Genomic DNA, 13,115 nt, shown 5'->3' on the forward strand with positions numbered 1-13,115 from the left:
AAAGGAGGACAAACAGTTTAATCCAGACCAAGAAACAAGCAAACTTTAATTTCCGAGTACACAATTATGAAACTATGCCAGTAGCAACCCGCATGTTTGTCTCATCTGTTTAGCCACTTAAGGTCTCAAAACACTGCCAAAGCTTTCCTTCTCTATTAAACTCCCTTAAGCATTACTCATATTATTATTCAAGTTTAAGATGCGGCAAATCTCCCCAAGTGTATATGGCTGGTTCTCTTCTTATAAATGAATCCATAAGACAGTGTCCCCTAATTCATCTCTATTTTCTCTAACCTGCTTGATTTTCTAAAATTGGAAAAAAGTAATTCCGGTATACTAAAACCAGAGCCCAGGTTTCTCAACATCTTCAGTTAAATGACTTTTAATTCCCCAATCAAGGTAAAACACACAAATGTTATCTGCGCTTTACAGTACAGAACTCTGAGCGGCTGGTGTCTTTTGGTTAGTGTAACCATTACACAGCAGTATCTGCTTGTCAACCCGGTCTTCTTTAGCCTCAAAAAATATTCAGAATTTGTTATGCACATGGGAGATTTCTTACAGCAGCACACTCACTTACAAAAAGACCAAAAAAAATTTTATTGCTTTACAACAAGCCAGCAACAAAGACAACTGAATAGTTATAAACATGACACTTCTAAATCCTCAAATGGAATTCCAAGACCAGAGTGTGCTTCTCCACTTTAATAGCATTTGTTAAAACTGAAATCCACAACTTCTGGCAAGTACTTCAATATTCTCAAGCAGAATCAATACTTAAAGAGGTTAAAAAAAAAAAAAACTATTATCAAACGTATTGCCTTATGTGTGATGATCTAATTTAAAAGCCTTTCATGCTTGATCCTGGCAGTGCTATTACTGCACATTTTAAGTGACCATCATGGGCACTTTTAAGAACCTAACTTCACAAAAAGAGCTGTCACAAGAAAATTGTTCTAAAATCCCAATGCACAGTAACTCATGCCTCATTTCAACTGCTTTTCTCATGATGAAAAAATGTAGTCAGCCTTTAACTTGGCCTGATAAAAGCTGTGAAAGGTATGCCAAATGGCCCCTTGTACAAACAGGAAGCCCAAATTGTTGATCAGGCAAGAAAAGGTGACACTTTTAGATACTTCGTAGTATTCTGGAAAGCACTTTCCTTTCAGTGGGTGCAAAATAACTATGGATTAAGTCACCATTTTAATCATCTCAATTCAATAGCAAGAGTTTCCTGGCACATACTCTTAGTACTACCTGAAAATTGGGGCGTAGGGGGAAGACCACCAACAGTATTTACATGACTTGCCCCAAACTGTACATTTAAAACATGACTGTTGGGATAGTCACCAACAACCTGAAATTTCTTACGCTAAAACACATTACCAAATCCCACTGATTTATTTTGTGTGTGCTTTCGTGGTTTTTATTTTTATATAGAGATGGAGTCTCACTTTGTTGCCCAGGCTGGTCTCGAACTCCTGAGCTCAAGCAATCCCCCTGCCTCGGCCTCCCAGTGTGCTGGGATTACAGGTGTGAGCCACCACGCCCGGCCTGACTTATTTATAATTCACTATTTTATCTTTCTTCCAGACAAAGCAAAGCATTTTTCTCTAACAACATAACAGTCAGGATTTTGCTTATTAACTTACGTGGGTGGCTTTATACTCCCAGAACAAACGATCTAGCTGACTACTAGGAAAAAGGTTTCATAGTTTAGGAATATATCACATCACGTGTTAGTTCCAAATGTACATGAAGACAATTTTTAATTGCTGCAATAGCAGAATATTAAGGCAACATCAGAAAGCAGAGGTGTTTTAAAACACTAAGCCCTACTCCCTGCCTGGTGGAAAACCAAATGATGTTACTAAATCCCTTAATACAAAAACTTTCCAAAATAATCTGTTGAGCTTGACTTTGCAGTTTAATCTTTTATAGTTTGATGGCAGTGAGAGAGAACCTGGGGCTATAATTCCCTTGGCAAAAGAATTCAACATCTGATTTACTCACAATGCTTAAAATAAGGAAGGGAAAATATAAAATAAGTTTTCCTTGCTTGGCAACCATCTTTTTAATTATCTATTTTTATACTGTATCCACGCTATGCCTGGGTGTGGATGGCTAACTCGCATATAGAAAATATCAAGCATCACATCTGGAAGAATCACAAACGAGACAATGAACTTCTCAATCAGTACATCAACAGTCAAGGTAAGCAAGAAAAGGACTTTACCAAGAAACTAACATTTACACTTTCTGACGGAACTGAAATACACTGAATTACAGGCAAATTCACTGAAACAACAAAGAAAATTCTGTCCATGTAAAGGCTATATTTTTTACCCCCAAAAAAGTGTTTCAATTCTGATACTCACACCACAACTGGTTAAGAAAATAAAGCGCAGTGTTTAGCAACTGGGCATCCTAACTACCGTAAGAGGCACTCTGTGCTCACCCCTTCCTGGCAATCGCTGAGGTCAGCAAGGCCAGGAGCAAGGAGAGCCTCCTATTTTTCAACACAAGCTGCTGCCGTCTCCTTATTGAAGCCCCGGATGGAGAGATCATAGACCACCTCCTCTACTTTCTTCACGTCATACTTCAATCCGTCGTAGCGCTTCCTCAGGGAGTCATTTTTCAGGTTGAGAAGGCGGAAACCAGAATCCAGCTCATTGATGAAGGTGGAGATGTGGAGGGGTCGGGAGTAGTCTCCAGCAGTCACGCTGTTGACAGACAGCCTCGACTGTACCAGGAAAGAGAAAACAGGGGCTTGTTACAACATGGCTCCTCCTCAGCACATCTTCCTCTGAATCACAACCAGAAGAACCGCAAGCCTAGACAGCTACGCTGATGTTCTATCTCAGGGTACACGCAAGTACAGACAAGACAGGAGCTTCTCTGAAAAGAATCCCACTGAAAATGAGACCATTTCTGCCAAGTAAAATTTAATATTACTAACATCTAAAATTTCTCTAATTTCTTAAACTGGCTATTGCATAATAAAGTGTTACATTACACAAACATCTTTACAGCTCATCTGCTATCATATCGAAGAAATAAACGACAAAGTAATCACAGCAGCTCCACTACCTCTTCCAACCTCGGCCAAATGATCACATTTCTAGAGCCCACCTACTAAGCTGCAACTCCAGTCACCTAGAATCAAGTAAGGCAGACTTGGGATAAGAAACTAAAATTATGTGAGTGTAACCCTGTCTTGAAAGAGAACTAAGATTGATTTCAAGACCCAACTCAAGACTCCCCTTCTCAGTGTCAGTATACAACCCCCCACTGCTCCATTTGACCGGCTTTAAAAAATATATTAAAATAAAAAAGATTCCCCTTTCTGTAAAATCCTCTCCACTTTTCCAGACTTACCACCCCTTTAGTGCATTCCCAACATACGGGTTTTTTTTTGGTCTCACATACAGGTTTTTTGTTTGTTTGTTTGTTTGTTTTTAATATAGAGAAGGGGTCTTGCTTTGTTGCTTAGGCTGGTGTGGAACTCCTGGCCTCAAGGGATCCTCCCACCTTGGCCTCCAAAACTGCCAGGATTACAAGCGTAAGCCACTGCACCCGGCCCCAACATGTATGGTCCTAAAGACACCTTACACTTAACAACTAATACTAACAAGATGCTTCCTGTTTACTGGTCAGGTGTCTCCAACAAGCCAGACAAGTGGTACAGCCTGCAAGTGGACCCCATCATCCATTCTCACCATCTTCCTCAGGTTTTCAATGCACACATACCCACTCCAATAGACTCCATTTCTGCCTCCCTGCAGGCAAGGCACCAGAATGTTAACAGAAGTTGTGTGTACAACTTCAAAGAAATGTCCTTAAAGCGGGAGGGCATACTGTTTTCCCTATTTCCTCCTACTGCTGGCTAGAGTGAAGATGTGACTAGAGCAACAGTTCTGGAACATAAGAAAGAAGCTGAAGCTAGAAGAACCTAGGGCCAAAGATCAAGGAATCATCAGACCAGCCCTGGACTGCTTTCCTCTGGAGCAAGGACAAGCAAACTTTTTCTTAATGAGCCAGATAGTAAATATTTTCACCTCTGCAGACTGGCACAGTCTCTATCACAACTACTCAATTTTGCTACTGACAGCTTTTTTTTTCTTTAGACTTTTACAGGGCAATTTCCCTAGATACTGATTAAAGGAATAAAGGATAAGAATAACTTAGTTATATAGACAAAAGAGTGTCCAAAACAATTACATGGATTAACAGTTACCAGGAATAAATGTTTTGCCACTACCCTAAAAGGAAGAGGTCTTATCATCTGTTAAAAATTCTTAACTCAGTAAGTATGCACTCATCATTTGATCTGGCTTTTCTCTGATGCCTAGTAAACTATAACACATACAGTGCCAGTCAGTGACTACCTGGTGACTGAGAGATGGCTTAGAAAAGAATTAAGACATTCTGAATTTTGGTACCCATTTTAAAAACAGACAGTGGGCCAGGCACAGTGGCTCACGCCTATAATCCCAGCACTTTGGGAGGCCGAGGTGGGCAGATCACGAGGTCAGGAGATCGAGACCATCCTGGCTAACACGGTGAAACCCCGTCTCTACTAAAAATACAAAAAAAAATTAGCCGGGCGTGGTGGCAGGCGCCTGTAGTCCCAGCTACTCGGGAGGCTGAGGCAGGAGAACTGCACGAACTCGGGAGGCGGAGCTTGCAGTGAGATGAGATTGCGCCACTGCACTCCAGCCTGGGCGACAGAGCAAGACTCTGTCTCAAAAAAAAAAAAAAAAAACTGACAGTGAAGCAGAAAGATCAAAAAAGCAACCAGCAAGTTACTGAGCTTACCAGTTCACTGGCAAGAATTAGAACTCCTGAGAGATAATCTTCTACATCCAGATGAAATCCTTTCTCCCGATCTGGCTCAACTAAAAAACACATGAAAATAAAGTCATGCTGTGAATGCAAGTTAAGCCTCAGAATATAAAAATATACACATAATTTCTCCCAAAGTAAGTAAAGAAAGGATGAATCTTTTAAAAACTGGCTTTTTAATATATTCACAACCTTGGCAACTAGACCTCACTATGGATTTTTTGAGTTCTTAAGCAAAATTCAATTCAGTCTTCCCTCAAAAATACTATCAAAAACGGTATCTAGTTGTGTCACAGAATATACTTCTTGTTAGAAAGCACATGATAAAGCATTTAAGAAAGGAGTTACGATATTTGCAACTTTCAAATGGCTGACAAAGACACACACAAAATGAGAAGATTAAGCAGATGTAGCAAAATGTTAACAAGTGGTCAATCTAAGTGGCATGTAAACAGGTATTCATTGTACTATTCTTTCAATTTTTCTGTAGGCTTGAAATTCTAAAAAATTCAATTTTAAAAACTAAAGCAAGTGCAAATGTGTTTGCCATTGTTATTTTTAGCTTTTGCATTTCCAAGTAGAGTCGGCCCTCTGTGCTAACCAACTGTGGATAGAAAATATTTGGGAAAAGGCCAGGCGCGGTGGCTCATGCCTGTAATCCCAGCACTTTGGGAGGCCAAGGCGGGCAAATCACGAGGTCAGGAGTTCAAGACCAGCCTGGCCAACATGGTGAAACCCTGTTTCTACTAAAAAAATACAAAAAATTGGCTGGGTGCGGTCGCTCACGCCTGTAATCCCAGCACTTTGGGAGGCTGAGGCGGGCAGATCACCTGAGGTCAGGAGTTCAAGACCAGCCTGACCAACATGGAGAAACCTCATCTCTACTAAAAATATAAAATTAGCCAGGTGTGGTAGTGCATGCCTGTAATTCCAGCTACTCAGGAGGCTGAGGTAGGAGAAATGCTTGCACCCAGGAGGTGGAGGTTGTGATGAGCTGAGATTGCATCATTGCACTACAGCCTGGGCAACAAGAGCAAAACTCCATTTCGGAAAAAATATATATATACAAAAAATTAGCTGGGCGTAGTGGCAGGCACCTGTAATCCCAGCTACTCGGGAGGCTGAGGCAGGAGAATCACTTGAACCTGGGAGGTGGAGGTTGCAGTGAGTGGACATTACGCCACTGCACTCCAGCCTGGGCGACAGAGTGAGACTCTGTCTCAAAAAAAAAAAAAATATTTACATAGCACTTATACTGTATTAGATATTTTAAGAAATCTAGAGATGATTTAAAGTATGTGGGAGGATGTGTATAGGTTATATGCAAATACTACACCAGTTATATAAGGGACTTGAACATCCTCAGATTTGAGTATTGGGAGAGCTCTGGAAGCATCATCCTCGGATACCAAGCTACAACTATAAGTGGTTTTTAGTTAATTCTTGTTTGTTTTAATAAACAAAGTACAACCACCCTTTCCACCAAAAACTAAGCAACCATGCCTGATTCTGCAGATCCCACTAATAAAGACACTTACTGCCAAGAATTTCTGTAACTGCTTCTCGAGTCACTAGTGTTTCTGTTTCCAAATACACAACAAATGCTGCCAAGAAGACCAAGCGCTGCAACACAAACCTCCAGTGCTCATGAAATCTGCATGAAAATAAGCACATTTAGCCTCCAAGGTTAGGGACCTTCAGAAAGATGGGTTTAATACAGCCATGTTCAAACGGTTTGGAAATGCGATCATTTTTCAAATAAAATCTTACACAAACCCCCAATATATAAAGAGAAATATGACATTTAGCATTAATTTTACAAGTTCAAATTTATAACAATTATTTAAGTTTAATCAGTGAGAAACATGGTCTAATTTTGATGAGTATGAAAATTTACGCCAGGTGCAATGGCTCACACCTGTAATCCCAGCACTTTGAGAAGCAGAGGCAGGTTGATCACCTGAGGTAACGAATTCAAGACCAGCCTGGCCAACATGGCAAAATCCCCTCTCTACTAAAAATATAAAAATTAGCCAGGCATGGTGGTGGGCACCCATAGTCCCAGCTACTCGGGAGGCTGAGGCAGGAGAATTGCTTGAACCCGGGAGGCAGAGGTTGCAGTGAGCAACATCACACCACTGCACTCCACCCTGAGCAACAGAGTGACACTCCGTCTCAAAAAAAAAAAAAAAAAAAAAAAAAGACAGAAAGAAGAAAACTGAAGATTACAGATGACAAGAGCAATTGTGCTTTCTAAATTTAATCAGTAAGAACAATGATACTGCTCTGAAAAAAATAAAAATTTGCAACTGATGATTGAAGACAACTGCAATTATGTATCATCCTCAACGTATTCCTACATTGATTTGAGTGCAGAATACCAAGAAAATTCTGATTCACAAAATTACCATTTGCAATCACTAAACAAATGCACTTAAAATAGAATACTGAGCTAGAAGCCTGAAAAAAGGAAATTTTACAACCTGTGGATATTTACACCATGCCTCCTGATTTTCAAATGTGGCAACACATTCAAAAAAAGGTCTCAACATAATGCAGGTCACACAAACCCTTCTGAAGGCCAAATCCAGCCAGAGGGCAGCCTGTGTGTGACCTCCAGAGAAGATGGTCTCTAAAGACCCCATCTGTTCTACTGTCCTACCTCTCTCTGTGCTTCAGCTATTACAACAGCGGTCCTTGACCTTTTCAGCACCAGGGACCAGTTTCGTGGAAGACAATTTTTCCACAGAAGGGGGGCGGATGGTTTCAGGATGAAATTGTTCCACTTCAGATCATCAAGTATTAGATTCTCATAAGGAGCACGCAACCTAGATCTCCCGCATGCACAGTCCACAATAGGGTTCACACTACTATGAGAATCGAATGCTGCCACCAATCTGACAGGAGGTGGAGCTCAGGCAGTATTGCAAGTGATGGGGAGCGGCTGTAAATACAGATGAAGCTTCACTCGCTCACCTACCGCTCGCCTCCTTCTGTGCATCCCAGTTCCTAACAGGCCACAGACCAGTACCAGTCCACGGCCTGGGGGTTGGGAACCCCTGCCTTACAGCAAGGATCAGCAAATCTTTTCTGTAAAGGGCCAAGTAGTAAATATTTTAGGCTTTGTGGGACACTTTCACTGTTACATATTCTTATCTGGGATTTTCTTTTTTTTAACAACTCTTGAAAAAACAAAAGCAATTCTTAGCTCCCAGAGGCAGCAGCCACTAGTGGTTTGTTAACCTCTGCCTTAAAAGAATATTCTCATAAGGTTATACTATCCACCCCTGAAAATACTCATCCTATTTACTGTTGATATATACGTCTTAAAAGAACATCTTTTTCAGTAAGAAAATTAAAATAAGTAGAAAGTCTTGATTCAGATGCAGTTTTTCCCAGTTTAACACCTATGAAACCAGGAGACATTTCACAATCCATGTTTCACAAGTTTTTTTTTTTTTTTTTAGATGGAGTCTCACTCTGTTGCCCAGGCTGGAGTGCAATGGCACCATCTTGGCTCACTGCAAACTCCGCCTGCCTGGTTCAAGCGATTCTCCTGCCTCAGCCTCTGAAGTGGCTGGGGTTACAGGCATAAGCCACCACCTGGCTAATTTTCATATTTTTAGTAGAGACGGGGTTTCGCCATGCTGGCCAGGCTGTCTCAAACTCCTGACCTCAGGTGATCTGCCCGCCTTGGCCTCCCAAAGTGCTAGGATTACAGGCGTGAGCCACCACGCCTGGCCCATGTTTCACATTTATGACTGGCAAAATTTTCCTTCCCTACTGGTACATAAAACAATGGTGTATCTTAAATCAACAGTGTTGATTTTAATAAGAAGACATGGCATAAAATATTAGCTAATTACATCACTTGGCAGTGAAATTCAACTTCAAAGTAAAACTCGACTCCATATATATACTGCCACCTAATCTCATTATTTCACTAACTATAGTTCATCCAATTTCACAAGAAACTTGTATATAGCAAAAAGATATTCTCACTTTTGACCCTCATACCACATTTTCTTTTTAATTGCTTTTTCACTGCAAAAGTAATACATGTTCCTTAAGATTTAGAAAGTAAAAAGAAGAAAAAAATAAAATCACCAATTTTTGTCATAACCATTATTAGTTCGGTTTTTTCTCTTTTTGTTACTTCTACACAGGATGTTTGCCTAGTTGTAAGCAATCATTTGGTACACATAATTTTTCTCCTTTTTTTTTTACCTAACATTATAAAATAATGCTATTTTTCTTACAAACCTGTAATACTGTTCAGCAGGAAATTTGGTCTTCAAAGATGTTAGATGTGTTTTTACTGTACCAAAATGTTCTCGAGCTTTCAAACACCTCTTTGGAACTAGTCACAAAAGATAACCAAATGTAATGAAAAATTTACCAAATTTCAAATACAGTTCTTGCTTAATAATCTAAGTAATCTATCTGGAAATTAATCAACAAAAAAACCTCACATCTAATGTACACATCTGTGCTTTTGAACCTGGCTTTCAAAATATCATCCCCAGTTTCCCTACTAATTAGCTATACTGAAAAATAAACAACTTGCTAAAACGGAATATATTAGGAGACACACTGGTAATTGGTTTGGTTGTCATAAATAACGTCATCCTTAAGGAGCTGCACACCAGCTGCTATTCCTGTTCACTCCTCAGAGGATGCCTAAAATTGCATTGCTTCTTCCTCCCATATTTGGCAGAAAAAAGCCCTTACCAAGTATTAACAATCAGGATGACCAACTCCGTATCATTAAGAAAAATCACTTGCCTCTGGCACGTGTAAATGCATTATTGTATCATTCTTGTATCTGAAAATATAGCTCCTTTAGCTGTGCTGGCAATACCTTACAATGAAGGTTCCATGTCTAAACTTGACATATTTTATTTTCATTCAAGAGGCTGATTATAAACACATTAATTTGAAAACATTTTATACCTTTTAATCTCATATTAAAAGGTATTCAATCACTGAAAGGCTGGATTCAAATACACACAGGTGCATACACACACATACACACATACACACACACACAAAGGGCCAAATAAAAGTCGCTAGATAACACAAAACAGTTACAAACCCTTGGGCCAGGTGCGGTGGCTCACGCCTGTAATCCCAGCAGTTTGGGAGGCCCAGCCAGGCGGATCATCTGAGGTCAGGAGTGCAAGCTCAGCCTGGCCAACAAAGTGAAACCCCATCTCTAATAAAAATACAAAAAAAAAAAAAAAAAACAAGTAGCTGGGCGTGATGGCGGGCACCTGTAACACCAGCTACTCAGGAGGCTGAGGCAGGAGAATTGCTTGAACCCAGGAGGCGGAGGTTGCAGTGAGCTGAGATGGCGCCACTGCACTCCAGCCTGGGCAACAAGAGCGAAACTCCGTCTCAGAAAAAAAAAAAATTAAAAAAATAATAACAAACCCTTTTCCCGCTTACCCTGAGAATACTGTGCTGGCAGAGAGCTGCACTTTACAGGAAATGGGTTAAGCAATTGTAATTATCATCAGTAGAATGCCCTCACAATAGAAAACATCTCTGTTTAAACCATACTGTGTGGAAGTGGAAGAAAAATCAACCAAAATTATCAAATCACCTACTTCTTCAATTTTTACTCACCATAAAGCACGATAGCCATTTTTCATTATAAAATGTCTTCTGGATAGAAACTCTCCCTCTAAATAAGAGACTGATAATTGGATACAAAACAAAGAACTTACTGTCCTGAAACCCAGCACCCTGATGGACCCCTTGCAGTAGAGTTAAAATCTCTCGAGCTGTTTGTTCTAAACTCTGTACAACTTTTCTGATTTCCTAGAGAGAATTAAAAATAAAAATCAGATACTTAACAGAATTATTGTCATACACTCACACCAAACACATTAGATAGCTTATGTGATCTATCATAACCAAGTTTGAATCCTGACTTTTCCACTTATTTCCTCTGTAAGACTTCAAAAAGTCACTAAAAAGCCTTAGATACCTCAGATACCCTTTAAAAGATAATAGCCACCCATTCACCCCAAGTATTCAATTAGGACATTATAATGGATGACGTGTGTGAACGCAACTTGCAAGATGAAGAGTTAAATGCAATACAAAAGTCGGGTATTTCTAATTCTTTTTTTTTCTTTTTTCTTTTTTTTTTTTGAGACGGAGTCTCGCTCTGTCACCCAGGCTGGAGTGCAATGGCACGATCTCGGCTCACCGCAACCTCCGCCTCCCGGGTTCACGCCATTCTCCTGCTTCAGCCTCTCGAGTAGCTGGGATTACAGGCGTGCGCAACCATGCCCAGTTAACTTTCTTTTATATTTTTAGTAGAGACAGGGTTTCCCCAAGTTGGCCAGGCTGGTCTCAAACTCCTTACCTCAGGTGATCTGGCCGCCCCGGCCTCCCAAAATGCTGGAATTACAGGCATGAGGCGCCGCTCCCCACCTCTAATTCATTTTTAAAATATTCACTGAGCATACTTATGCGCGAGGCACTGTGTAAATACTGGGGAACTAAGCACACAATCCCTTCCCTCTGGCGGTTTAACATACAATGGGGGAGAAGATTTTTTTTAAATAATCAATATTACACACATAAAAAAAGTTAATGCGCTACTAGAAAACATAACAGGAAATAGATCGCTTAGACTGTGACGTCAATAAGATAAATACGAGACAATCAGGAAAAGAACGGGAAAGAAGCAAATTCCAGGAAAAGCGAACAGGCAGGAAGCTATTTGGGGCACTAGAAGAGGTAAAGTGAACATCATACACAAAGACAGAGAGCATAAACGAGATTGAAGAGAGACCATGTGACCCACAGTAGAGTCTGATTTTTCATCCTGTGTGGGATAGGAAACCATAGGAGAGTTTTAAGCAGGAGATCACATGTGCTTTTAAGACAGCAACAAAAATACACGAAACGCTCATTCGCTGAAGACCAGGTGCTAATCGAGCCTTCGATATAAACAAGTGCTGAAAAGAAAGAAAACTGACACAAACGAGGCAAGTGATGCTGAGAAGCTGAGACTCGAACACGGGGAATCAGGACAGAGCAGCAAAATTTGGGGCGGGGGCGGGGAGTGCCTAACCTAAAGCTAGAGGGGAAGCAACCCACCCTCGGAGGCGTCCCCACCGCCCGAGACTGAGCGGCAGAGGAGGGCCGGGCGAAGTGGCCCAACTAGACATGGAAAGGCAAAGGGAATGGGGAAGGGAGGGGGCTCGCCTCTCGGATGTCCTGCTCGGCAGCCAAAAAGCCCTGCAGCTCCACGAAGATCTCGCTCACAGACATGGCGCCGGCTGCACAACAATCAGCCAGTGTAGCAAGGGCGGCCAAGGAAGTGGACTCCGGAGGCAACCAGCGCAATCAATCGCAACGGCCGCCGCTATCGCCGCGTACCCCCGGTCTTACGCCACGACCGTCGCTGGGGTCCTCCGAGGCTCGCGGCGCGCCGGAGGACGGGCTGTCCGCCGCGCTGCCTGAGGCGCCGTCCGCCGCGTTCGGAACAGAGGCGCACGTCCAAAGGGCAGAGGAGAGGGAGAGTGGGCGGGGCCTCAGTGTGAGGCCTTCAGACAGGCATCGCCAGAAACAACCTGCGAAGGCGGCTCTCGGAGCACGTGGGCCTGAGGGAGGGCGGGGACGGGCGTGTAGGTGGTGCGGGCAAGCGGGGCTGTTTAGCTTATATGTGTGTATTTATTTCATACACAACAACAGTTGAGGGGGAAATATTTCACAACGAAAGAGTATGCACAAAAAACAGGTGCAGAAGAACGTAGAGAGAGTTCAGCCTTCGTGAGAAAGTAGGGGGCCAGTGCATTTCCAAAAAAAGGAAAATAAAAGTAATGTATGTAGGACTGAGTAGGGAATGGATTGGGAGCGAAAATTTTCTGTGTAGATCTTTTATTTTAATGTCTTCTCTGTATGGCTGTATTACCTATTTTTAAATTAAACGGCTTTTTTAAGCGTGTGCGGTGGGATGTTTCTCTTACCACTCACACCTTGCCCTAATTCCCCTTCCATGCCCTATAAGTTTCCCCTTTGTTCTTGAAGAATTATTTCATACACAAATACTGTGTGTGTGTGTGTTCTTGAACAGTTATTCCATACACAAATACAGTGTGTGTGTGTGTTGCACTCGCCAGATGAATTGGAATGATTCTTATCAACTAAATGATAATTTATTGCTTGCTTTGTTTCTGACGTTATTCTAAATTCTTTGCATGAAGGATCATATTTAATTCTCATTATATGAGAATAATTTCATGTCCACG

The 13,115-nt window shown here is 41.4% G+C and overlaps 1 protein-coding gene across 4 annotated transcripts; it reads right to left on the reverse strand.

Annotated features, from left to right (window-relative positions):
• Positions 1-576: 576 nt before the first annotated feature.
• Positions 577-12,370, reverse strand: TSN (translin). 4 transcript variants are annotated; one of them, XM_054477762.2, is made up of 6 exons: positions 12,070-12,370; positions 10,575-10,668; positions 9,109-9,205; positions 6,384-6,499; positions 4,819-4,898; positions 577-2,743 (listed from the first exon to the last, which is right to left on the reverse strand). In XM_054477762.2, the coding sequence occupies exons 1-6, from the start codon at positions 12,133-12,135 to the stop codon at positions 2,510-2,512; spliced, it is 687 nt and encodes a 228-aa protein (XP_054333737.1). In that variant the 5' UTR covers positions 12,136-12,370; the 3' UTR covers positions 577-2,509. The 4 variants fall into 4 exon arrangements, with proteins under 4 accessions (XP_054333737.1, XP_054333738.1, XP_054333739.1 ...); XM_054477763.2 differs by having other exon boundaries at positions 11,222-12,279; XM_054477764.2 differs by having other exon boundaries at positions 10,474-10,668; positions 11,962-12,071.
• Between the last annotated feature and the right edge of the window lie 745 nt (positions 12,371-13,115).

This window comes from Pongo pygmaeus, chromosome 11, assembly GCF_028885625.2.
Source record: "Pongo pygmaeus isolate AG05252 chromosome 11, NHGRI_mPonPyg2-v2.0_pri, whole genome shotgun sequence".
Taxonomy (NCBI): domain Eukaryota; kingdom Metazoa; phylum Chordata; class Mammalia; order Primates; family Hominidae; genus Pongo; species Pongo pygmaeus.

Excerpts from the sequence above, each read along its gene's own strand:
- TSN (XM_054477762.2), bottom strand. The coding sequence starts at position 12,135 with ATGTCTGTGAGCGAGATCTTCGTGGAGCTGCAGGGCTTTTTGGCTGCC. Across the intron at positions 10,669-12,069 it reads CCGAGCAGGACATCCGAGAG|GAAATCAGAAAAGTTGTACA; the intron begins GCGAGCCCCCTC and ends AATTCTCTCTAG. Across the intron at positions 4,899-6,383 it reads AGTTACAGAAATTCTTGGCA|TTGAGCCAGATCGGGAGAAA; the intron begins GTAAGTGTCTTT and ends TGTGTTTTTTAG.